The sequence below is a fragment of the Daldinia caldariorum genome (genome assembly GCF_022478825.1).
Source record: "Daldinia caldariorum strain CBS 122874 unplaced genomic scaffold F4812scaffold_2, whole genome shotgun sequence".
Taxonomy (NCBI): domain Eukaryota; kingdom Fungi; phylum Ascomycota; class Sordariomycetes; order Xylariales; family Hypoxylaceae; genus Daldinia; species Daldinia caldariorum.
The window spans coordinates 1,965,674-1,990,378 of record NW_025953038.1 but is presented as its reverse complement, the minus strand read 5'-3'; the positions used below and the strand labels follow the sequence as shown (position 1 = coordinate 1,990,378).

At 48.1% G+C, this 24,705-nt stretch overlaps 11 protein-coding genes across 11 annotated transcripts; 5 read left to right on the top strand and 6 right to left on the bottom strand.

Moving 5' to 3' along the window:
- Positions 1–1,663: 1,663 nt before the first annotated feature.
- On the bottom strand, positions 1,664–2,759 carry F4812DRAFT_467607 (Aldo/keto reductase; the record flags this gene model as incomplete). The annotated part of the gene is made up of 2 exons (XM_047938678.1): positions 1,664–2,492; positions 2,550–2,759. 2 exons carry the CDS (start codon positions 2,757–2,759, stop codon positions 1,812–1,814), a joined length of 891 nt encoding a protein of 296 aa, XP_047793899.1. The 3' UTR covers positions 1,664–1,811.
- A 1,386-nt stretch (positions 2,760–4,145) lies between these two features.
- Positions 4,146–6,264, top strand: F4812DRAFT_414656 (NAD(P)-binding protein). Its single transcript, XM_047932907.1, has 3 exons — positions 4,146–4,463; positions 4,547–4,984; positions 5,082–6,264. Exons 1-3 carry the CDS (start codon positions 4,403–4,405, stop codon positions 5,771–5,773), a joined length of 1,191 nt encoding a protein of 396 aa, XP_047793898.1. The 5' UTR covers positions 4,146–4,402; the 3' UTR covers positions 5,774–6,264.
- Positions 6,265–6,300: 36 nt separating this feature from the next.
- F4812DRAFT_414652 (MFS general substrate transporter) lies at positions 6,301–8,979 on the bottom strand. Its single transcript, XM_047932906.1, has 5 exons — positions 8,421–8,979; positions 8,163–8,361; positions 8,016–8,108; positions 7,226–7,938; positions 6,301–7,155 (listed from the first exon to the last, which is right to left on the bottom strand). The coding sequence occupies exons 1-5, from the start codon at positions 8,611–8,613 to the stop codon at positions 6,845–6,847; spliced, it is 1,509 nt and encodes a 502-aa protein (XP_047793897.1). The 5' UTR covers positions 8,614–8,979; the 3' UTR covers positions 6,301–6,844.
- A 1,392-nt stretch (positions 8,980–10,371) lies between these two features.
- F4812DRAFT_184487 (uncharacterized protein) lies at positions 10,372–12,627 on the top strand. Its single transcript, XM_047930058.1, has 4 exons — positions 10,372–10,977; positions 11,055–11,177; positions 11,247–11,733; positions 11,789–12,627. The coding sequence occupies exons 1-4, from the start codon at positions 10,783–10,785 to the stop codon at positions 12,355–12,357; spliced, it is 1,374 nt and encodes a 457-aa protein (XP_047793896.1). The 5' UTR covers positions 10,372–10,782; the 3' UTR covers positions 12,358–12,627.
- Positions 12,591–14,018, bottom strand: F4812DRAFT_414641 (kinase-like protein). Its single transcript, XM_047932905.1, has 3 exons — positions 13,927–14,018; positions 12,939–13,856; positions 12,591–12,847 (listed from the first exon to the last, which is right to left on the bottom strand). The coding sequence occupies exons 1-3, from the start codon at positions 14,011–14,013 to the stop codon at positions 12,752–12,754; spliced, it is 1,101 nt and encodes a 366-aa protein (XP_047793895.1). The 5' UTR covers positions 14,014–14,018; the 3' UTR covers positions 12,591–12,751.
- A 1,697-nt stretch (positions 14,019–15,715) lies between these two features.
- On the top strand, positions 15,716–16,559 carry F4812DRAFT_414636 (uncharacterized protein). The gene is made up of 2 exons (XM_047932904.1): positions 15,716–15,937; positions 15,993–16,559. Exons 1-2 carry the CDS (start codon positions 15,877–15,879, stop codon positions 16,343–16,345), a joined length of 414 nt encoding a protein of 137 aa, XP_047793894.1. The 5' UTR covers positions 15,716–15,876; the 3' UTR covers positions 16,346–16,559.
- Positions 16,560–16,692: 133 nt separating this feature from the next.
- On the bottom strand, positions 16,693–18,066 carry F4812DRAFT_455685 (uncharacterized protein; the record flags this gene model as incomplete). Its single annotated transcript, XM_047936865.1, has 1 exon — positions 16,693–18,066. One exon carries the CDS (start codon positions 18,064–18,066, stop codon positions 16,693–16,695), a length of 1,374 nt encoding a protein of 457 aa, XP_047793893.1.
- A 1,014-nt stretch (positions 18,067–19,080) lies between these two features.
- F4812DRAFT_449582 (Prefoldin, subunit 4) lies at positions 19,081–19,713 on the bottom strand (the record flags this gene model as incomplete). The annotated part of the gene is made up of 4 exons (XM_047935991.1): positions 19,081–19,273; positions 19,361–19,428; positions 19,504–19,632; positions 19,699–19,713. 4 exons carry the CDS (start codon positions 19,711–19,713, stop codon positions 19,081–19,083), a joined length of 405 nt encoding a protein of 134 aa, XP_047793892.1.
- Positions 19,714–20,689: 976 nt separating this feature from the next.
- Positions 20,690–23,353, top strand: F4812DRAFT_449581 (Skb1 methyltransferase; the record flags this gene model as incomplete). Its single annotated transcript, XM_047935990.1, has 4 exons — positions 20,690–20,842; positions 20,917–21,514; positions 21,621–23,101; positions 23,174–23,353. The coding sequence occupies 4 exons, from the start codon at positions 20,690–20,692 to the stop codon at positions 23,351–23,353; spliced, it is 2,412 nt and encodes an 803-aa protein (XP_047793891.1).
- Positions 23,354–23,502: 149 nt separating this feature from the next.
- F4812DRAFT_184384 (uncharacterized protein) lies at positions 23,503–24,198 on the top strand. The gene has a single exon (XM_047930057.1). It carries the CDS (start codon positions 23,636–23,638, stop codon positions 23,990–23,992), a length of 357 nt encoding a protein of 118 aa, XP_047793890.1. The 5' UTR covers positions 23,503–23,635; the 3' UTR covers positions 23,993–24,198.
- Positions 24,019–24,673, bottom strand: F4812DRAFT_455682 (LSM domain-containing protein; the record flags this gene model as incomplete). Its single annotated transcript, XM_047936864.1, has 4 exons — positions 24,019–24,091; positions 24,225–24,380; positions 24,533–24,570; positions 24,668–24,673. The coding sequence occupies 4 exons, from the start codon at positions 24,671–24,673 to the stop codon at positions 24,019–24,021; spliced, it is 273 nt and encodes a 90-aa protein (XP_047793889.1).
- Between the last annotated feature and the right edge of the window lie 32 nt (positions 24,674–24,705).

Below are 24,705 nucleotides of genomic sequence, written 5' to 3'. Positions count from 1 at the left end.
CTAGCTCTGGGTAGGCACTTAACTTAAATACTCTCAAAGTGCTAATTACAAAAGAACAGGTACCTACCTAACTGCATATCCAACGCATACAGTTACATAGTAAATAACTGCATCGTGAAAGTAACTTTCTTTTACATAAAATATCAATATTTCAATAAAACCTTGCTACATATAGCCCATCAGGGCCATGGCAACCTTGCTAGGTACCTATAGATAGTAGTAACATAGGTACCTATCTTAGGTAGATAGGTAGTCTACTTACCTACCTCCCTTAAATCCCTCAATTGTTGGAACCCTTGTCCCTTCGAACCGACCATCCATCCTATCTTCCTAGTGATAAAATAGTATCTCTATCAACCTGGCAAAGGTTGTGACATGTAAGGATTCGGAAGGTAGATCGATGTCAACTCGAGGAGTTGACGATGCTATCTCCACCTATAAGGACTTCACGGACAGTACCGTGACATGACATAAGTTTCGTGTCAGGAGTCTCGCTTGAGACCCCCCGAGAACAAAGGAGTTGTTTTGTATATAGCTCTGGCTTCAAAAATATCGTAGTTAGAGTTACTCGCGGAACAACGAAGGTTCTTCCCTACTGTACCTCATGCTCTGCGACGTGACATTTCTTCGGCGTGTTGAAGACCTATTGAGCGGCCACTGTTCTATACGATATTCTGTATGCCTAACTGACTTTGCTTCTAGGTTAGGTACCTATTCCGCTTCTCAACGGGGAAAACTCCAAAAGGGTAGGTCCAACAGAATAAGTAACACTTTCTGGCCATTACCTGCCCAGGGCTTGTATTTATTCTGGCCTTGTGCTAATACGCTTGAACCTAAAAAAGAAGAAGAAGAATGCATGGGATGCCCTCCTATCACAGAGGAAAAGAAACGTAAGACAAGTTAAAGGGGGGCGTTTTAAATAAATTCTTTAGCTTCCCGTACGTTATGTAGCTGGCTAATATTTCCAGCTCCGTAGTTGTGTCATCCTACGCCTTCTAACCTCGAACTTGGGAGTTGTTCGACAAAGTAACTTATGAACATTGAAAACGGTTCCTTCCAGGTGCCCGGCGTAAACCAATTAACCGGGGGGTCAGTGCTTACGGCCAATTTTGCAGGTGGTGGCCCGTTTACCGAGCCTTACAAATATACCTGTTGTTGCCTTATTAGGGTTGCATATAGCCCTGAACTCCCATGATTAGGTTAGAGACCCTGAGGGAATACTGAGATTGTCTCTACGCTGTTTCGCATAAGGTATATATCTCGTCTAATAACTGCGTCAATGTTATCAGCGACAATGAGAAGGCGGCCCTAGGTATTCGTAGGTCAAGTTTGCTCGCCTCATGTAGGTAATTTCGCCTTGATACAATGGGCCCTGGCCTACTTGGGAATTTAAAGCAATGATCACCCACAGGGTGGCTAGGGATCCAAATGGAAGTCAAAGTAGCCAACAAGGAAAGAAAAGCTGTTTTGAACGTGGTAGACGCGTTGAAAGATGTTCCGTTACTGGCTAACTTCCATTCTTGGTGACATATCATCATCGAATGTCTCACGGGTTCATAGAAATTGCCGGTTGGTATCATAGGTACCTAATGTGTTTCTTCTCATTGGCGAATTTACGTCAGCCTCACGTCTATATTTAGTTGTGATTTTCAACTATCAAAGACTCCAACAGACGCAATTGCGCCGCATATCGGTTAAGAAGAGATCCGAGCAGCCTCTCCCCATTTCGATGTCTGAACAACTGATCTTCTTCTCCCTTTTTCACTACCGTCGCCTGCCTCTTACGTCAATATGATATGATACAAGTCGGTTTACTGCTTTTCACCGATCTGCTTCTTGAAATTATGCAGACAATTCGACCAGACGTGTTGACCCTCGTCGCTCTGTGCGTACTCGCTCACAGTGTTAATATCGTTCAAGTCAGCCTTCATATGTGCCTCGTTGTTTGTCCCGTCTAAGATCGATATGCCTTCGAGACCAAGCACGAGTGCATACAACGCAACTGGTGGCTCGACGTTTGCGCTCGCGGCTAACTCGTGAACGCTCCTACTCGTCAGGAGCCGTGGGTTCCCCGATAATGTCCAGAAAGCTTGGAAGGTTATACCTTTTTCTCGACAATACCCCCGTAGATCTACCTCCCAGCCCGTGGACGGATAAAAGCGGTTCTGCACGCACGCTGGACGAACAGTGATATCAGGGCTGGTATTTAAAAAATCAACAACCTCAAGCGGCGTGTTAGAAATTCCTAGTTGTCTGATTCTGTGAGGCACATATGTCTCTAGTGCCTTCCAAACGCTGAACGTGTCTGATAGCGTACGAAGAGGAGAGTGTAGGACTAAGTTGTCGATATAGGGCTCGTCCGACTCTGAATAGCGGAAATTGTTAAGCGACGACGCTACGGAAGAGTGGACTTGTTCTTCTAGGGAAGCGTTCAGGTCGTAAGGTAGGTGTTTTTGATCTTGGCCATCTACCGAGGTGAATTTGGTTTGAACCTGAAGATTGTTAACTTTTTTGTTGCAGGGATAAGAGACGAGAAGTCAACACCATACGAACAGATCGGCCCGCTTTACTATACCCAACGATATTACTTTCTTAACACCAGCCCCGACGAGATCCTCTCTATAATGCCGTGGTTGAGCTGCGGTATCGATACCCCTGAAACCAGTCTTCAAGGCTAAGATTACAAGCTCGGCCGTTGCGTCTTTCTTCCAAGCCGTGCCGTATAACAGCTTTGGCATCGGAGCTGGTTTAGCATCCATTGAGAATGGTCTCAAACAGAAAGTTTGCCGGGTCAGCGTTAGGTGAATTTGTCCGTAATGTGAACGTTTTATGATTGTGTTGAGAAACTTTACACCGCGTGGCTTACGAGGAGATTGAAGATGGAACGTTGCTATACTGAAAGGTCGCCCATTGCGATACCTCCAGTCCATTCTCGACCTTCTTCCCTAGAAGGCAGGCTGTAGACGGGTAGGCCCTAGGTACCTAGGTAATCTGTTCCAAGGTTGGCCTCTAACAAATGGACAATACTATCGGCTGTAAGCAGCTTCTCTGACTTCCACGTCGGCGACAGCTCCTTATTTGTAGCACAAGCCGAACGGTCCGATCCACGACAGCGATGACAATGTTTAGCCATGTCGTCGAGATGTCCTCTGTCCACATTACAGTTACCATTACATCAGAATTCGATAGTCGTGACATAGGAATAATAAGGTTTAACTGAATACAAGACAAGCTAGGCGCGGCTTAACAATATTCTTTGCTTACCTACCTAGGTAACCACAATAGAAGGGGAAGCGGTCCAAGGCTACGTGGTGGACCGGGTAACTCTACCTGAAGCGATTACAATGGTAGTAGTATAGCTGAACTACCATGGTAAAGCACAACATTTTGACTCACATATGCAAGTAGGATCTTTCCGAACGTGCGAGAAATTCCATCCAGTTGTATCTTTCCGTAGTAATTTGAACGTTTTACTACTTTTCCCCATCAAGGTAGCATGCTCCGCAAGTCCCTCTGCCTGCATCGGACCTATTATGATACAACACGCAATTGGGTATTGTGATGATAATGATATTGGTAATTGGAGGGGGATTGGACTGGGACTGGACTGAGAGACTGAATTGAGCCTCGAAGTTGCACATACGCCATCTCATAGTTTTTACGTGTTTAAGATTTTATGAGGCTATTATATGTTACATACTAGGTAGGTAGGTATATATTGCTAGGAGGTAGGTTAGATTGTATGTATGCGTGAGAGACATGTATGTATGCGTGAGAGACATGTATGTATGTATGAGAGACATACATGATATCAACTCATGTGATTAGGTATCGACGTTGGCTAGGTACATATATACACTAAAGGTACTTTACCTTAGGTGCCTAAGGTAACCTAACAAAAAGGGTTCCTGGATTACCTCATAGTACGGTATACCCGCATTACCTAGGTTAGGTGCCTACCAGGTTAGGTACCTTATGTATTATAAGTATTGTATTGTACAACACAATAGTACCTAAGTACCTAACCTTGAGATAACACCTGCAGACTTCCATATTAGCCAATAGGTTCGGTTGTTATACGGGTTAGGTAACGATTGACCCCCACCCTTAATTAACTTGGCCTATCTTTCACCACCACCGTTCCACAACCACCGTTCGTTCCACAGTCTTATTAGCCGACCAAGTTTGGGATGCTGATGCTTCATAACTCCAACATCCATCCACCTAACTTACTTTTTACATAGTACTCCAACTTCAATATAAAAGCTTACTACAGACTTCCCCCCTATCTTCAACAATATCGCAATTACCTAACTCGATCAACTTCAAACATTAGTGAATTGGCAACCCTAAAAACTAAACACGAGTGACTAGTTATTATAATAACTTATAACATCACAAGATGGCTTCTCAACCCTTCACCCTGAAGTGGGGTATCATGGCCACTGGTGGCATTGCTCAAAGTCAAGTCATCCATCCCATCCCATCCACCACCAACCCCCAGGGTGAATTATCATACGAGAATACTCACACCTCGCCATTATAGCTTTTACCAAGGACTTGCTTGCCAACCCCGCAAGCCGCGACGTGCACGACGTCGCCCACAAGGTGGTCGCCGTCGCCTCCTCGTCCTCCCAGGAGAGCGCCGCGTCCTTCCTCGAGAAGGTCAAGGCCCCCGAGGGCGCCAGGGCGTACGGCTCCTACGCCGAGCTGGTGAGCGACCCGGACGTCGAGATCGTCTACGTCGCCACCCCGCACAGCCACCACTTCCAGAACACCATGCTGGCCCTCGAGGCCGGCAAGCACGTCCTGTGCGAGAAGGCCTTCACCGTCAACGCCTCCCAGGCTAGGAAGCTCGTCGAGACCGCGAGGGCCAAGAACCTCTTCCTCCTCGAAGCCGTCTGGACGCGCTATTTCCCCCTGAGCATCAAGATCCGAGAGCTGGTGCAGTCTGGACTTATCGGCAAGGTACATCGAGTAATCGGTAAGCCCCTGAACCGTTTTCTTTTCTTTTCCTTTTCCTTTTTTTTATACATATAATCCAGCGCCGAACAACTCCGCACTGACATTCCGGACCGTAGCCGACAACTCATTCGACTGCCAAAACCCGGATGGCTTGTACCAGTTCTCCGACGAGAACCGGATGGTGAATGCGGCGCTCGCCGGCGGCGCGCTGCTCGACCTGGGCGTCTACTCGCTGACGTGGCTGTTCCAGATCCTGTACCACCTGCAGCCGGAGGCGGAGAAGGAGGCGCCGCGGACGCTGGCCGCGGTCAACAAGTACGCGGCGACGGGGGCGGACGAGCTGACGAGCGTGATCCTGCAGTTCCCGCGGCACAACGCGCAGGGCATCGCGCTGACGAGCCTGCGGATCGCGACGAACACGGACGGCCATAACGGCGGCGGGCCCGCCATCAAGATCCAGGGCACCAAGGGCGAGATCCAGGTGATGGGCCCGGCGTTCTCCCCGCTGCAGTACCGCGTCGTGCGCAAGGACGGCGGCGGCGAGGTCGAGGTCGTCGATTGCCCGATCCCCAAGGACCCGGCGCGGGACGGCTGGGGCCACGGCATGTTCTGGGAGGCCGACGAGTGCGCGAGGTGCCTGAGAGACGGCAAGAAGGAGAGCGACACCCTCCCCTGGTCCGAGAGTATCGCTATCATGGAGGTCATGGAGGAGGCGCTCAAGCAGGGCGACGTCAAGTACCCCGACGTGATTACCACCGACGTGTACGACCCTAAGAGCCCGTTGAACACCGGGGCCAAGTATTATTAGTGATAGCTTCCTCCCCCTTCCCCCTGAACGGGAGTTGTTAAAGAAGACTTGCGTGTTGGACGTTAGTTAGTTAGTACCAATACCTTAAGTACCTAACCCAGCCTACCTAGAATCAGTATGCTTTGCTAGTAAAGTTTTAGCTTCACGCCATAATGCTTATTTACCTACCTTAGGTAGATATGACGTACCAATTTGGGAAATTGTCAAATGCAACGGATAATGTCCGTGATATATTCGGAATGTCTACTAACGTTGCGCCGAATCGTATCGTGTTGCGGGCGGAGCCCCTATCCACGGCCCCACCCCCTTTCGAGGGGTAACCCAGCCATACGGGGAGCTATGAGAGAATAGCAAGGCGTGAAGCTTTTATCTATAATAATCAATTTGGAATAATCAATAACAAGGACTTACGCATGATAAAACTTCCTAGTACTCAAGTTAGAATGTCCGGGATATGTGGATATAGCAGGGGTCTATTTTCTATATAAAGGATAGCCATCTCCCCCGAAGGAGGTGGGAGAGCTAGGCGTACTACATCTTTACAATAGACTGCTTACTATGCCCCTGACACTCACTCTGTATATGACATCTAACACGGGAATACCTGATAGAGAACCTAGTGCCTTCATATTCGTAGAATATTGTGATCCCGTTCGGCTAAGCGTCACAGTCGCTTTAGTCCAAACTGAGATTAATCAGCCTGTTTCGAGTCATCTACGAGTCTCTAAATCTATCTTGTGAGGTATCTAGCAATAAATATTATCAATACTATCTATTTTCAAATCATATCCGCGTACCGGCCTGCTAGTAGAACACATCTGTGGCCTGCTTGTAATATTAAATTAGACATAGCATAATCGGGGGCACCATAACCCCAGATTATTTTACCAACAGACTATTCTCTCTACTTCAAACCCATTATCCATATAATTTAACGTGTTCTTATTCACTGCCATAATTATCTGACCAGCAATTATATCTAAATCTAATCTGATGGAAAGGCTATGCTGGAAAGGGGATATTGAATCAACAGTCCTAAACTGCAGGACATGCCCATAGCTCTGAAGGGTCTCAAGGTATATATCTAAAGTTAGGACCGTAGTTTTCCGTGGCAATGTCCTTGGACTCTGCGGTGGTTTTGTCCTTGGTCTTGGTTCCGTACTTGCGGTCGAGTTGGGCGTTCTCCCACATCAGAAGTAGACGCTGGAAGAGTGCAAGAAGCGCAGAGAAGAACATGAAGGCAGCGCACACACTCATACCCTTGATGAATCTAGGGCCGTCCGACGTAGGAAATACATTAGTTCCTAGGAAAGGTCCACACTGGCCGACTAAGTTGATGAGAACAATTGACATTCCGCGTCGAGTATCACTACCTTGATTATCTATGAAGATGGTCAGTATCTACTCAAATACTCCTTTGGAGACCTAGCCTATGGCTCCAGGAACACTTACTCAAGGTCAGTCCAAGAATATTAGGGATGGTAGAGAAGACGCCAGCCGACGCTAAGAAGGTGGCGAAGTAACGAACGCCAACGGTTTCAACGGTGGCAAGGATAATGTAACCGACTCCTCCCACGATGGAAGTAATCATGAGGACAATACATCTCTGTTGGGTTTTGTCCGCGACCCAAGTTGTAATCAAGGCGAACATAAAGGCTGCAAACGACGGAGGAGCGGATAGACCCTGCGCATTGATAGCTGTGTAGCCCATGTCTTGGAGGATTGTCGGAAGGAAAACAGGCAGACTTGAGTAAGTAACGTTGCCACAGAAATACATCAGTCCACATAGCCATGCCTTCAGATCCAGGAATACCGGTAGAACGTCCGCGAGCTTAAACCCTCCTATTCTGGCGCTTGCGTTTGTGCCGACTTGGCGCATGGCCCTAGATTTTACAATGCTCTTTTCTTCAGCCGTCAGAAATCTAGCTTTCTCTGCGGAGTCAGGTATGAAGAAGAAGGCAAAGATGGCCATGAGGATAGTCGGCAATCCTTCGACGAGGAAGAGTAGACGCCAGTTGGCGAGGTGCGAGTGTCCGCTCGTGATACCGTAGGCTAAAGCACCTGCGAATGTGGAGGCCAACGGAGCTGCGGAGGCGAAAATACCACATCGGAAACCAATCTCATGCCGAAGATAGAAAAATGAAAGGAGGTAGATTATACCTGGTCTAGATGATGAGCGAGGTATTAGCAACAGTTGTGCATTGGAAAACGGCCAGCTTCTTGAATGGAGTTCGCGACCTACCCGTAGCATGCTTCGAAGGCGCCAAGGAAAAATCTCAGAGCCATCTCACCACTCCAGTTGTGGACACCGGCTTGTACTGTAGCGATAAGACCCCTTCCATATGGTTAGCCAGACGGAAGATTTGGAGAGGACGACATGAGTCTTTACCAGCCAAAAACGACAACAGTGCCGACGAGGTGGGGAGGGAAGATCTTCCACATTAAGACCCCAAATTCGAATACTACGTAGGCAATGTAGAATATATTAAGCAGCCATTGGTATCGATTGCCATCAAGATGGAGATCTTGGGCCATGCCGGCGATTCTAGCATTGCCTATGTTACCGCGGTCGAGGTAAGCCAGCATATCTTGGCATCAAGGAATCCTGTTAGCTTGTGGACTTATACGAATTAGATTCATAGCTCACATAGTACGAAGAAGAGTGTCATCAGGTTCAAGTCCAACTTGCGAACTACACGAGCTTCCTGCTCAGGGGTGTAGTCCGGGACATTGGCATCGCGGTGCAGGTCATCTTGAGAGGTACTATTTTGAGACTCTCTAAGTTGTGAGGCTGCATGCTCGTTCGCCTCGAGAGAAGAGGGTATTTTGTCTTGGGACATGACCGGCCAAGTTATTGCTGAGTTACCACCTATACCTATTGTCGAGTTATTGGACCAACGATAAATGGGGTAAGAAACTTGGCGCGGCGGGTGATCTGCTAAGACAGCAGTGGACAGCAGTGGGTAACACGGGATTGATGAAGATAAAAGGGTGGACAAGAAAGAAAAAAAAAAGAAATATTCAAAGGTCAGAAGCCCCCAATTCAATAAGAAAAAAAGTCGGCAGCTCAAAGTACAAGACGCGCCGACTTCGCAGAAGGAAAGGGAAGAAAAAAAAAGAAGAAGAAAAAAAAAGAATGCATACTTCTTTGTTCCCTGGGCTGTCTAGAAGTTGGGTAGTACAGGGGCTGATCCCTATGATTCGCAGCTGCCTCGAGATTTAGACATGTAACTGTACTATGCTACCTAATGTCGGCAACCAATGGGAAATCACGGCACTTGCACTTGGTTATTTCTATCCTTGAGTATGCTTTGTGTTACCAACTTACCTGACATTCAAGGCAACTAAAGTTAGGTTAGGTTAGGTACCAGATATAGGTACCAGGTAGGTATTATAGGTACCTAAGGTTAGGTAGAGGTAGGTATGATATTTGGGATGTAAGGGGATGCGGTAAATACAGCACATTATATTTATTCATCCCCTCTCGAGTCTCGCCACTTGGAAAAAAAAGCTTAATCCAACTTGTGTCTCGTGCAACCACATCCTCGGGAACCTATTCCCCGTTTCGTCGTCTCTTATCGCCCCCCTTTTTTTTTTCTTCTTTCATTATTCTCCCTCCTCCCTTCCCATAACCAGTTATCTAATTATAAATTCTAGAATCCCTACGGTTTCACGAACTGCTGCAAACCTTTAAAACTCATGTCCTACGTGTCCTACACAGGTTGACATTTTCTGACATCAGTACTACATCAAACAAACCTTCTCACCTACAACTCCGAACCAACAAATTCGCCGCACAAGGCGGTAATTGGCACCCGATATAGGATGAAAGTTGGTAACTTGCCGAGAAATACTAGGTAGTTAATATAATGTCCACGGAATATCCTTGTTCTTTGTCACCTTTTGGGGTAACACGATTCAATCAGCTCCTTGGATGAAGCACACTTCTCCTTGCATAGGTGCCTACCTAACCTACCTACAATATATATGCTCCTGATAATTTACCGCTTACTTTACTTAAACAACAGCCTGTTCTTTTCAAATGGCCAGAACTTGCAGATAAAGCATGAGGACCAAGGACACTTAATTACAAGGCTGTCTCCCAGTCATCTTGGCGTAGCATGGACGATAACTTACGTGTCTTACCTAACAACGCAAAACTCCAGCTTGATAATATATCCCTATAACTTCAGGTACCTACCTATTATTCAGCTTACCTCTATCCAATCTAGGTACAGGTAGGTAAGTATACAACCTATCTAGCTCACTTAATCAGCTTACTTAGGTATACAGCCTACCTATCCAGCCTACCTATCCAGCCTACCTGTCTCAATATATACCTCAGGTAGGTAGGCACCTAAGGTATTGAATACGAAGTGACATTTCGCACTCCAACAATCTTACCTCTTGTCGCAGTGGGAAAATCCATCTGACACCCTATCCAGCCTACTTATGCAGCCTAACCTACCTCTATCCAACTTCCTTATACGACCTACCTATCTAGCCAACTTAAGGTACTTATCTAATTTACTTATTCAACCTGTTTATCTAGGTAGCTTATTTACTTTATATATTATCTATAAGCCCTAAATATCTTATATTTAGTATAGTTGTAGTGATGGGCCTCCGTAACTATTCAGCTATCCGCAGCAACCCGTTGATGTTTACTTCCTGCTAGCCGATTGCCTCCTACCATGAACGCGGAGTACCCCAAAGAGGTTCTGTCATCGAGTAACTCTCTTCCTGCTCGTAACACCTAATTTAACCACGCATCCCTGGATTGCATTGCGTAGAGTAGCACTACATGGCTTGGAATAGTCAGCCTCCAGCGTTCTTGGGAGTAATACACGGTCGCGTGAAATGAGTCTTGACGTGGAAACAGGGAGCTACTTATTAGTAAAATGATCTCCACTTCTCCAGATATTCCTTCATCTACTGCATGCTTCATATGATTACATACCTAGCCCCTTTAGACTATGAGCAGCTTAATCAGACCCATCAGCTAAACAATGGTTAAACTCGTGCTGACCCCTGAGGAAGAGGCTCACCTTAGCGACACTAGACAGCCCGCCCTCTGGGGCTGCTTGGTCGTTTTTCTCGTCATCAACAATGCGACCATCGCTGCCAGGCTATGGGGAACATGGACTTCAGTATCAAGCCGCTCGCGGGTTATGGCTGAGGATGTGTTGATTATTTTGAGCGGTGTCAGTTTATACCCCTTATGACCCTTTATGATTGCCTTTCAGCAATAAGTACTAACACCTGTTGAACATCCCATTAGGCCCTTGCCGATGCTATCATAGCGAACCTCATGGTAGCAACACATTATGGACTAGGCTTACACGTTTTCGCTATAAACTTCCTAGATGCGGAATATCCTGCGAACTTATCCAAGACTTTCAGGGTATGGGTCAAGCACTTGCCCCTTATGCTCTATGCTGGACTCCCTAGCTGATTTACAACACGAGGAAAGCACATCTGGATCACCATGGTTTTGATGGGAAGCTTCTTTACCAGTATCAAGATGACCTTGCTTTTCTTCTACAAACGACTTTTCCTAGTATCCAGTTATAAACTACGCATCTTCTGGTGGATTAATCTCGTTTACGTCGTCCTCTGGTTCTTCGGCGCAACGGGCTTCTATCTGTTCCAGTGCCAGCCCGTGCAATGGTATTTCCTTCAATATTTCGCTCGATTCCACAAGCCCGTCCCGGGAAACCTAACAGGTAATTGCGATGCTACAAGTGTGCTTCATGTGTCACTCCCGCCGATTTTCAGCCTCGTATCAGATATTGGTCTCTTGCTATTGCCTATGGCCGCTATCTCTCAATTAAGGCTTAACAAAAACAAGAAACGCGGTCTCATGGTCGTCTTTGGCATCGGTATACTTACCTGTCTACTTGAATTGGTTCGCGTGCTGGTTCTCCTCATCGACACTGATGATAAGACGGACCCCAGCTGTAAGTCATATACCTATCCAAACGATAATTACATATTGCTCATTCACAGCCACAGATGGGGTTGCCGTATTCTTAATACTTACCGCCGCTGAAGAGACTCTCGCAGTAGTGTGCGCTAGTTTACCCGTGATCGTACCCCAGATCGTCAAGAAGTATAAAGGTAGGGCTGGAGGGAGCAGTTATGTCTACGACAGAAACGCCGCTCAAGCCTCTTCCGAGAGACGGAGCGCCCGTGGCTTCAGACGCGTCGCCAGCCTGAACCACATTTGGACTATGCAGACAACCGTCGACGACACTAAAGTCACTTGTTCTCAAGAAGACGACATTCCCCTAACCACTGTAGAAGCTACTGCGAACTCGGCGACAAAGGACAATAGCCATGATAACACGCCAAACTACATCCAATATCAACCACAAGGTCGCAGAGAAAACACCATGAGCCAAGTTAACGATTCGTATTTGCCAACACAATTCCAAGACGGAGGCCAGGTCACTCAGGCAAGAAATATTGAGTCGCCGGCACCGGGCGATATTTACGTGCGTACTGACATACAAATTCAGGTAGGGGATGCTGATGATGCAGGAGTCGTTAAGCCAACAAACACTAGTCGGCCGATAGTTTGATGATTTACCAGGAGTTCGATACCTTGTATTTGTAGTCTTGTATTAGGCGGCCATGTATGAGTTTGGATTCTATTCTGTGCTTGAGCATTTCGGTGTTGGACAGGAGCTGTCATTTAGGGAGTAGCGATACACGTTCTGATGAAGCCTATTTCGGGTCTACGGATGTTTTTTTAGGGAACGTTTCCTTGCTATATCGACGAAGGGACGAGATAAAATGACATTCAATGTGAGCTTAGTTTAGGTACCTAACTATTCACTATTTTACGCTTCGCTATCCTAAACTCATTGCACCACGTCCCGCACAGAAACTCAAACGAATAATAAGACAAATTGAGAGAATCATTGAGGCTTATCCCCAAAATTCTTAATCGATCATCGTCCCCAAAATCCAACTTTATCTTATTTCATGCTTAGAGCAGTGCTCAAGTATCCAAGGGTGTCTTAGGACTTGCTCGAGGGGCAATTTCTTGTTCGGATCAATGACAAGCAACTTCAATCGTGTAAGCCTTAACAGGTACCCGGTACATACAACATAACGCTTATGTACCTAGACAAGCCCAAAGCAGGTAAGAAGTACTTACTTTGCGAATAAGATCCTTAGCCTCGGCGCTCACGAACGCCGGGACCGTCATATCCCCCCTGGCAATCCTCCTCGTAGTCAGGACGGGGGAATCCTCAAACGGCGCCTCGCCCACCAAGAACTCATACGTCAGCACGCCCAGAGCCCACACGTCGACCTTCTCGTCGTACGAGCCGTCTTCCGTCTTCGGATCGACCATCTCGGGCGGCAGGTAATCGAGCGTCCCGCAGTACGTCCGGCGGCGGTTCCCGGGGGCGCGAACGCTCCAGCCGAAATCCGAGACCTTGACCTCGCCGTGGACGCCGAGCAGGATGTTCTCGGGCTTGAGGTCGCGGTGCATCACGTGCCTGCGGTGCAGGTAGCGCAGGGCCTCGGCCGTCTGCGCGACGTACCGCGCGGCCCGGGGCTCGGCGAACCGGCCCGCGCGCCGTAGGTGCTTGTACATCTCGCCGCGGCCGGCGAACTCGAGCACGAGGAACACGCGCCGGCTGTCGTGGAAGTGCCCGTGCAGCCTGAGCACGTGGGGATGCCGCAGGCTGCCCTGGATCTCGACCTCCCGCCGCACCTGCATCTCCACCCGCGCCTCCCGCAGCTCCTGCTTGCAGAGCACTTTCAGCGCGCAGATGAACCCATGCTGCCGCTCCCGCGCGAGGTACACGCGCCCGAACTTGCCTTTTCCGAGGGGCTTGCCGATCTCGAACATACCTAGGTGGAGCGTTTTCACGGCAGGCTGTTCGATGAGAGCTGCTGGCTTGGGCTTGTCGGGGGACTCGTGGTTGGATTTCTCCGTGTTGGTCGCGGCTTTCCGAGCCGACGACACTGAGGCTACGCGGATGTCTTGCTTCCGACTCTGAGGAGCAGGTTTGACGACATTTGGACTGCTCGACTGGAGTGGGGATGCTGCTGTCGCGGCTTTGGCCTGTTCAGAGAATTAGTTTAATGACCAACTCAGGATTCTACGTATCATCTCAAGTCAGGAGGCGAAGCACCTTTGTCACCCGGTCTCTTCCATCCTCCTTGTTGACCGACAGGCGGTTGAAGTGATTTTCAAGAGACTCAATTGTCATCGTGAGCATCTATTGCTTTCTTGAAGAAAGGGAGAAGATGCCGTATCCAGCTAATTGAGGAAATTAACCACCAGTCCCCTTGCTTCGGGTAGCGCTATACATTTTCGGCCATAGTTACATATCCTTATTCTCTTTAAACTTCAGAAGTCTCTTTTCAAAAGTTAATTCACCGGATAGATTTAAGTAACTAAGCTGTATGCAGTTTGAAGTGTTCTTAACATGCTTAAGATAGTAATGCTGGCCCCTTGAGTTGACATCGTTCTATCTTTTGGTAATATAGTAGTTTAATAACTACCTCCTAACCTACCTAACCTAATCTTCTCAATTCTTATACTTCGCGACTATAGTAATTGCGCTCAAGAGGCCCGCAGGATTATGGGCCATAGGTATTCTCAAGCCATAAGAAGTGGGAATGGAAGTAAAAGACACAGAAGTGGTCGAAGCTCAACTTATGGGGGATTCGCTAGCCGGAAGAATAGATTAGAGCACGATTTCATATAAGAAGAGAGATAAATATCTCACATCCAACGCAACTAAGGCATTTAATTAGTTCAGATTTGATAAACATAAGCGTGTTACATCAACAATAGCTATGATCCTGACCTTAAATACAAGATAGATATCAACAAGTCCTAATAGGAGGTAGTTAAAGTTACTTTTAAGTTGTCGCCAACTTATCATTGCTTTACGCACACCATGCTACATTTTTAATGATGTAACCAAAAAGACTCTTTAGAAAAGGCTTTGATACTTTCCGTATTTGCAAAGTGTAGATCATATATAGAACGGTTGTATTCCGACTTTGATTGGATAACTTATTCGGTAAAGAGTCAACAGCACACAAGGTGGACTTGATTAAACCTGAGTTCGTTACAACGACAAGAATACCTTCCATACACCTCCGTAAGCATGGAAAGAGGTACTTTATCCTTCAAGTAACTTACAAGGTAATTTCTGTAGTAGAAATACGTTATAAGTTCAGTCTTATAGCTTGTGCGAAGAAAGATGTCTTGATCAGAAAGTAAAGGCTAGGGAATTTCCCATATAAAACCCCTTGGGAGGTACCTATTACTTGCAGAATATGTATGGGGCTATGGAGACGTTACCTTTTGCCATCCCTTTGGAGGTGTATCTATGTTGACCAGTGGAGACCGGAGTTGTGCTTGGCTGTTACTGCTACCTTGTGAATTGCCTCTGGTCAGACGGCTTGGCAGGGCGCTTGGTTTCTGAAACACCTGGAGGATATGGCTGAGGCTTTGTTTTAGTTGCAATTAGGGGCTCAATTCAACTCCAGTCGTCTTGATTCATAATAGATTTCATAAACTGAATTGTTACATGAACTTCACTTTTTGTTCTTAGTAACTAACTACACCAACATAGAACTTTATTAGACTTTTGCTAAGTACCTGTTAACTTGCCGCGACTTAAACTTGAATCTTAAAAGTTATGCATGATTTTTAAAATAATATCATGCAATGTAATAAAACTCCCTATACGCCCGTACCTGTAGAGTCAAGTTGCATATCATCTCGTATTTTACGAATTTGTTACGTTTCTCAACCAAAACCCCTGGTATGTTAAAGGCAATTCCTAGTTTCCATAGTCTTGGCAACATCCGATGCCAAACGAAACCCGTCAACTTACGTACAGGCGCTGATATATCTAGCCATGTAGCCCCCCCAATCTTCACGTTGGAATTCCTCAGCTGCAACTCAAATTCCCAGTTCAACCAACAACTTATTCTATTCTTCTTTGTGCCGGCCACATCTTCACACCGTATTCTTATTCATTTCCTCTATCTTCTCACTCTATCCCCGCCTCTTAATCAACCAACCAACCAACCCATAATCACTCTTTGACAGAGCCTTCAAGATGCAACTCACGGCCACTTTCCTTTTTCTCGCCGGCCTCCTCGCCAGCAACGCTGTAGCAGGTAAGTTCGACTTTTTACCACTTTGCCGTATTGGAAAGTGCTAACACCCAGCCAGTACCCCTAGCAGCGCGCCAAGCATCATCCGTTAACGGCCAGGCATGCACGGACGGCACCTTCGACGGCACCTGCCGGGCTGACGGTCGCTGCGGATTAGAAATCCCTCCCAACGAGGTGTCCTTCCGGTTCGTAGAGGGACAATGCGGTGTCGCTGCCAGTGATGACAACAACGGCGGGGCCTTTGGGAACTTTTTCGGCAACAAGGGTAACAGTAACAAGGGCAACAGTGCCGTCGTCGACGACGAGGAGGACGATGAGGACGACGACGAGCTTGATGATGACAGCGATACTGATGACGAAGGTGCTGGTAATCAGGCTTCTCGACGGTTGCGGACTGGAAATGCCTCCTAACGAGGTATCTTTCCGCTTCATTCCCGGACAACGCGATGACTAAGTGACGCAAGATCCCCCCTTTCCCCGGGGAGAGGGGTGGGTGGTTTTGGCAACCCTATGGATTAATTCTCAATCGGGAAGACAACAACGCTGAAAGAAAGAGATGTTATAATAATACGGTGTAGCATAATGTACCTAAGTCAAGAATAGAATACGTTGGACTACCTAACTCTGTTGGCTTGATCCTTTATGTGTGGCTGTAACCCTTGATTTCACTTACACAATCTCTTAACTAAGCTATGCTCTGAAAATACTTAAAAGCCCAAGAGCTTCCGATATTTTACTGTCCACCTAATTTATTCTTTCTACAATGCTAACGAGTCGGTTCGCAAGGTCATACTAGGCGATCGAATCCGCCGCGTCGCATCACTCTCCTGCTCCTCCTTGTTTTCCTCAGCACCCTCATAAATCCCCCCGGCGCGCAGGTTCGGGCGTCTGGGGATATACCCCTTCCCCTTGCAGTACAGGGTGGCGATGGGATCGACGATGGGCGGGACCGACTCGGGGCCGCCGACGGCGGAGAAGACGAACTTCATCGGGAACTGCCAGGGGTAGTCGAGGCGGGGCGGGAGGCGGAAGTAAGGCACGGAGAAGACGGAGTTGGGGTACCGGAGCGCGACGAACGGCACCACGAGCTCCTCGCGCCCCGTGTAGAACCCGTTGGCGTCCATGTCGTCGACCGTCTGCATGAACCGCACGCTATAGTTCAGCATCCCCAGCGAGTTGCCCACGTACACCTGGGCGATGAACTGCCGCGCGCGCCACGACCGGCGCGGGTTGACAAAGCACTCGTCCTCGGCGTCCGGACACCCGTGCCGGTGCGAGTACTCGCCCATGACGACGCCCGCGTCGCGCGCCACGCTGACGGCCCGCTCGAACTTGCCGGTGTCGAGGCCCGCGCGGAAGAGCTCGCCCCAGGGGGTGCCCTCTTCGTCCTTCGGGCCGTCGTCGAACAGGAATCCGGCGTCGACGTACATCCAGTAGTCGGTGCCGAAGGGATTGCGCATGATGGCGTCGTACATGATGAACGCCTTCGCGTTGCACACGGCGCTGTGGTGCGCGCGGTTGTACCGCGGCTCGGGCCTCAGGTCCCCGTCCGCCTCCGTGTACCCGTCGAACTGCGCGAAGAGCGCCGGCTGCCTGGTCGCGAAGTTGTCCTTCTGGTAGGCGTTGTTGGGCATGTCCCAGATGGTCGGGTACTCGTTGATGACGTACCAATGCGGATCGTCGCGCATGGCTTTGACGGCAGCTTTCAGCTCCGGCGGGACGTAGATGATAGTTTGCTCTCCCATATTGGCGATTCTCTCGATCCGTCGAAGGTATGATTCGGACCTATGGACTGGTCTCGCATCCTGTTCATCAGGTCGCGGGTAGAAGAGGAGCACTATAGTTGGCGCGTCCGGCCTAAGGGGCTTGATCTCGGGCTGCGTCCGAAAGGAAGGCAGCTTCCACTCTCCATCACAGAAGAATATTTGGCGCCATGTTGCGACTTTGTACCCGTAGGGGAGTTCATAGGAGGTTTTGTAGTTTTCCAGATATTCTCTGGGCGACCTGCCGCGCTGTCCACCCCAAGATATCAATGGTGCGCTAAGGGGAGTGATTTCTCCTATATTCTTTAGCTTCTCGTGGTAGGGAGTATCTTGTGAGGATCCCCCCTGTGTGGTTTCCGCGGAAGACATTATTACCGGTGAAGTTAAAGAAAAAGAAGATTTCTTTTGGGATAAGCGACCTATGTAATATAATGCCTAGTATGTTTTATTTGGTGTACGATTTGTATGGTCAAGAAATACCTAGCAGCAGCTGGGGCTCTGAGCATATAAATACTAGGTAATACTCGAAGGACAGGCTCAAACAATGTCATTTATCTAAACATGTCCTATGTGTTAAAACAGCTGGATGGAAATAAGATCAGTCGCATCGCAACGGCCTCGGGTAAGAACATCTTGCGTATAGGGAAACATGGAAGCTTCTCCCGTATTCAATACCTTTTGCATGATTTCATATGAATCAGGCATTCCTTCTGTACATGATTCTGATAACTACCTCTACCTAATCTGACTTAACGGAATCGGATGACATGTTAGGTGCGGTAGGTATGCTTAGATGGGAACTTAAATAGCTTCGTTTAACGGTTAGGCGCACCTTTGCATATTATAGACAAAGGAAAACCCCCCATGCGTACACCATAGATTGAGAGTTACTCGTCGTGATAACGACATTGTTTTACCTACTGCTGGGTTCGTACTGTGACAGGATGCAATTGAGACCCACCGCCGTCATGGTTAAAGCAGACTACCTAATCCAGCTCGGTAGGGAATAGGATAAGGAGGCAGATTAAAATGGCCCTGGTATGATTTACTTCGTTTAGCAAAGTTAAGTATTCGTGAAGCTTAGAGTCGCATAGTCTATATGGACCTTAGTAAGTAACAGATATATACCGTCTAAGTCTTAATTATTGTCCAGCTAGGTAAATAGCCATCGCAGTTTGCTTGAAGACAGTTAGTTTATATCGCAGTCCGTGCTAGATTTGACAGTGAGAATTGAGGTCGGTAGTATGCGACCATTGCAAGACTTGCCTGAGTGACAAGATATTTCAACTTCCGGGTTGAACCCTCCGCAGCGCCATACAATAATCCCGACGCCAATCCATATCTTCAGACAATAGCTACCTACTAGGTAGGTAGTTGATGCTATTATGTCTCGAGGTTAATACTGCGCCCAAATCGGGCGTAGAGCTCAACCTTCAGCTGCGTCATCTCGTCCTTTACCGTACCAAGTTTATCTTCGAGTGCCGATACTTCTTCCTCCAGTCTTGTAGTTGAGGATGCCAATAATTCTTGCGCCTGCGGAAGCGGTAGATGGAAAAAGGCATCGCCGATCTTATAACTATGACAGGTTGACCGTTAGTCGGGTCTAAACATAGACTTCGCTAGAAACTGATATGCATTAAAGGTCCAGCCCGGGATTCCATACGGTACCGTGTCGTCTTCGTCTGCAAGCTCGAGTTCGGTGGAGATGTCGTCGAGTTCTTCTTTCTCCTTCTACACGATGCAAAAACCCCTCCTCGTCAGTACTTGTGTCGTACTCGTGCGATCAAGAGGTTTTATTTCTCATACGTTCTTGGCCTTCAGCTCGTCCTCCAGGTTTAGTTCGCGCTGATGTAAACGACTGAACTTATTGATTTTATCCTGGTCCTCGCGGCGCACTTCGACCTCATCACCGGCCGCTTCATCCTCTTTGGTAAGCTAGCGAAGATGATTGACAGTTAGTGTATTGAAAGTCTAACAGTCCAAGGACGTGGAAGAACCAACCATGCGTCTATTCATTTTGAAGAATTTTAGGATGCTTTATTCCTTCAACGAGGAGCAAGCTTCCGTCGCAACTTATTATTGAGAGGTTAGAGCTTAGAAGGTAGAGCTTAGAAGTGGGGGTGAATACTAAGGCGTCTAAGTGGTACCTAAGATGGGGTACCTAGGCGAGTACCTAAGATAGCTAGTTACCTAGGTACAAGAGCATTGCGATAGACGCATAGAGAATGTAACCTACATGTACGAGCTGTATAAGAGGGTTTAGTCACATGATTGATAAGATATTTACGTACTAGGTAGCTTCGCAAGTTCGTACGCTCCCAAACCCTTTATTAATTGACAAACACCTGGGCGGACAGCTCAGCGAAGGAGCAATAGTGTCTACTTGGACAAATTTATTGACAGACTCCATATAATTTCACCAAGTTCAAGACATTGTCTTTTATACCGTAAATACCTACACACCACTTAATAAATCTATTTTTTTTCGGGATCATTATAAAACTTAAGCTACTTAAGGTAGTTTTAGGTACCTAGGCATTAAGCAATTACTATAATACAATCGGGGCGAACTTACCACCGGGCCAATGAACGCATTGCGTTTTCTGAAATATCTAAAATATTATCACCTTTTTCATTTTTTTTTTCTTCCATGCATCTAGGTAGACCAAGTCCGTTTGATACACCAATCATACTACGCATTAGAAATAGGTATTGGGATGCATTTTTCCTTTAGGTAAAAGCCAGCCGTCCCAACTGGCTTAGATTTCTTCAATCATTCTTTAATACCATGACAGATTTTTGACAGCTTACATTCCATTCTTTACCTAGATATTCACAGTTTGTATACCATTTACTCCCTTACAGCAGATAAATGCAAGGCACCAAGCCCAAACTACAGGTAAATTACAGGTAATACTTCAAGAAAGTACCTCTCCAAATTGAGTCTTGACAGGGGGTTTCTCAGCGCCTCTCAGCCGACAGTCACTTCAACATGTCGCAAGAATATATGGACCATACGGACCGTATGGACCAGGAGTCTGACGACTTCAATGACATCCGTCCTACTTTCTACATCGGCCAACATGATTCTACAAGATCGGAGACCTTGACCGATTTACAGTATGGCCAGGTCCTAAATGCTGGTGTAAGTACCCAGCATTCAGAATATACGTTAGGTACATATATCTTATATCTACAGCGAGGCTAAGGAATCTGCAGTTCAGCTTTGTCACAACTCCAATCACAAATGACAATTTTCATCGGCGCGTTGTGGAGCTGGTGAAGACCAGTCTATCAGATGCCACATATGAGGAAAAGGCTGGATCTATTCTAGATCCCGTGGTACCTCCCCTAACCCCCGAGGATACCACCCTTTTCCCCGGCACCTATACGAGTGGGCTTGTAGCCTATTCTAGTGCTTGGATAGACTTGTGCTCTCCCAACCATGTTATCTCTAGCATTTCGAGGCAGGTATTGAATCTCGAGGTCGCGTATGCTAATTTCTGTGGGGTGAGGAGCATCATAATTCCCGGACCTAGGGAAGACTCTGTTAGTACTGGCAATGGCCAAGGCATTGCCCAGTATGCTCGAGCTATCCAAGAATCATTCTCTATCGGTACTCGAGTCAACATCATCATCCACATCCCCATGTATCGGGAGCCAGGCCTAGAAGACAAAGTACCACTTCTATCCGCGCTAGATGGTAACTCGAACCAGCCGTCTGTCGCAGCAGGACAGGAAATAGACCTCTTCAGCTCTTGGGATTCATGGCATCTTATCCGCTCCGTTTGCGAATACGATACTAGACTCTTCGTTGGTAAGTACACCCTGAGTCACCTCCGATTCTAACTAGTATTAGTTTCTCCTCCGTCGCGAGATAATCATAAATAGATAGAATATTGCTAACTAGAGGAATACTAAAGCTCTTAAAATCCCACGGGTTCTCCCAGAAAAGCAGCTCCAGACGAGATGGTTTTCCGAACCCCTCCAGTACTTGACATTCGACCCTCAGACATTCCAAACGAATAAGGCTGGCCACCCTTCTCTTAGTCGTTATCACCAGGACATGATCTTCACGTATATGCGCCTAAAGAACGCCCCTTACTTTCTTCTCTGTGATGTTGGCCCAGAGCTACGGGCAGACCCTAATCCTAAAGACATAATCTCAGCTGAATTTCCAACTCTCATCGAGGCCGCCGCGCAACAGACTGCGAACGGCGGTGGAAAGCTCAAGTCTCAAGGACAAAACGCCTACTCTGCGTATCTCCGCCACCTGGAGAGACACCAGACGCCCCTTAGCGACCTGGAGCAAAACACCTTGACGAATTTTCAGGATTGGTTGCAGTCACCTTTGCAACCGCTCTCTGACAATCTAGAGTCGGTCACATACGAGGTCTTCGAAGGCGACCCGGTCAAGTATTTCCAATATGAGATGGCAATCGCAGCTGCGCTTCGGGACTGGGCCGCGGAGGGCAAGCCAACATCTTCTCCTGGTGGCGAGGTTGTTATCGCAGTTGCCGGATCCGGCCGTGGTCCGCTCGTCACTCGCGCTCTGAGAGCCAGCGAGTCTACCGGCGTTCCTGTCCGCGTCTGGGCTGTCGAGAAGAACCCTAACGCCTACGTATACTTACTACGGCAGAACCAGAAGGAATGGGGCGGTCGTGTCACCGTCGTTAAGACGGACATGCGCGCGTGGAAAGGCCCAATACTCTCCGATTCATCTTCCTCTTCAAGTCCTACCCACGGAAAAGTCGATATCTTGGTGTCGGAGCTCCTGGGCTCGTTCGGCGACAACGAGCTGAGTCCCGAGTGCCTGGATGGTATCCAACACGTGCTGGCACCGAAATTCGGCATCTCGATCCCGGCGTCGTACACGGCACACGTGAGTCCCATCTCGACTCCTCGCATCCACGCGGACATCAAACAGCGGGCTGCTTCGTCCCCGTCGTCCGACGCCTTCGACACCCCGTGGGTGGTACGACTGTTCGCTCTGGACTTCGTTGCGGAGCGGGTACCTGACCGGCCGCGATTCCAGCAGGCGTGGGAATTCGCACACCCCTTACCGCAAGCGACCATGGACGCGATAGAGGCCCGCCGAGCCGGCGGCATAGCAGGAGGTGGCGGCGGTAGCATGGCGGGCGCGGTCGGCGCCAACGATCACAACGCACGACATTGCCACCTCACTTTTGTATGCCGTACCCGCGGCGTCGTCCACGGGCTTGCGGGGTACTTCGAGTCGGTGCTGTACGCGCCCAGCGGAGCTGCCAACGGGACAAGCGAAGAAGGGGGGCAAGAGCATGGGGAAGTGGTTCCGGAGAAGGTCGAGCTGAGTACGCTACCGGACATGATCGATCGGAAGAGCAAGGATATGATCTCTTGGTTTCCCATCTTCTTCCCACTCAAGGTACATACATACACGCATAGATACATTTGCAAGCCTCTTAACTATACGGATATGCTAACTAATTGTTCGTAGCAACCCCTCTATTTCCCACCGGACACCGAGTTGGAAGTTAGCATGTGGAGACAGACCGACGACGCAAAGGTGTGGTACGAATGGATGGTCGAAGCCTTCATGTGGATCGGGCCGTCTCAGAGGGTCAAGGTCGGGGGTTCGGATATGTGCAGCAGCCGGAAAGTGGCCTGCCTCTTGTAAATTTTCCTATGGATAGGGGGGTTGATATGGAGTCCAGCTAGTCACAGGATGAGAAATCAGGAAAATCGTTGTTCTTGAAGACCAAGTACCTGGGTAGGTTAGGTAGCCAAAATGATAAGACGGCAGGAGAGAAGAGGAGAGGTCTAGGGGAAACATTGCATTCCGTGACAACCTCCTTTCTTCACGAAGCTCTACTAACTAAGGATTACAAAGTCAGCGAGTTTAAAAGGGGGGCTCCGCTCCTTCGCGACGAATGTCTCAATAAATAAAAAAAGGACTAGCATGACCAGACGTAAACAAAACCCCCTTCCGTTATGTCTGTTCTGCTTGCTCTATATTCCTGGTCAAGTAGCCCAGACCATCACCATCCCCATGATCATTGTTCAGGCAATAAATATTATCTCCCGGCATAGAGATCTCTGCCTGCTGCGTTTTAATCTTTATTCTGCTCCTCCCTCCCTCCCTCCTCCTCATCTTCCTTCTTCTTCTTCTGCCCCAAAGAAAAAGGTTAAAACCCGTATTACTTCCAACAACCGGGGGTATATATCTGCCACCACCACCGCCGCCGCCGCCGTCTCCTCCATCCGGACCGGTTTCCCCATCAAACTAACTACCTACCTAGGTAGGTACCTTAGGTAGTAGTTAAAACTAGGCTGGCCTCCTCCCTACCCGCCCATCTTGACGTCGCCGCCGCTCTCGCCTTTGTCGGCGGCCTTGATCCACAACACGTTGTTACATCTGCGCACATTGATATCTTTTATTAGCCAAGATTCCAAGTCCCCCCCCTCTCAGGTTGTTGTTGTTGTGCAATCCGGGGAAAGGAGGGACAGAGGAGAGAGGTAGAGGTAGAGGTAGAGGCAAAGGTACGCACCGGATCAGGATCTGGCCCAGGTCGCTCGTGAACTTCTGGTCGATGTACTCTTGGGCGTTGGTCATCTGGATGTTCATGTAGCTGTCGGAGCTGACGAGGCGGCCGTGGTACTCGGTTTCGCCCCACTTCAGGCGCACCACGATGTCCTTGTTGACGCTGTTCTGCCGTGTTAGCCTAGCTTTGATTGTAGTATATATATACTCGCGGAGTTTCGCTTTCTGTATTTCTTCTTCTCCTTTTTTTTCGGATTTGGGGCTGTTTGGGAAGGAAACCAAAGAAAAAGGGAAAAAAAGAAGGAAAAAACGTACAGGTCTTGCAGCATAGGCCGCGGGTTAATAGGTACGAACTATCACCATTTTTTCTTTGTTAGCGATGGTAAATGATAATAGATTTGGAGAAAAAGCTAGGGTAGCAAGCAAGCTGGGAAAAACAAGTTGGCTTACACTCATGGTGGACGGGATTCGTGAGGGTTTCGCAGCTG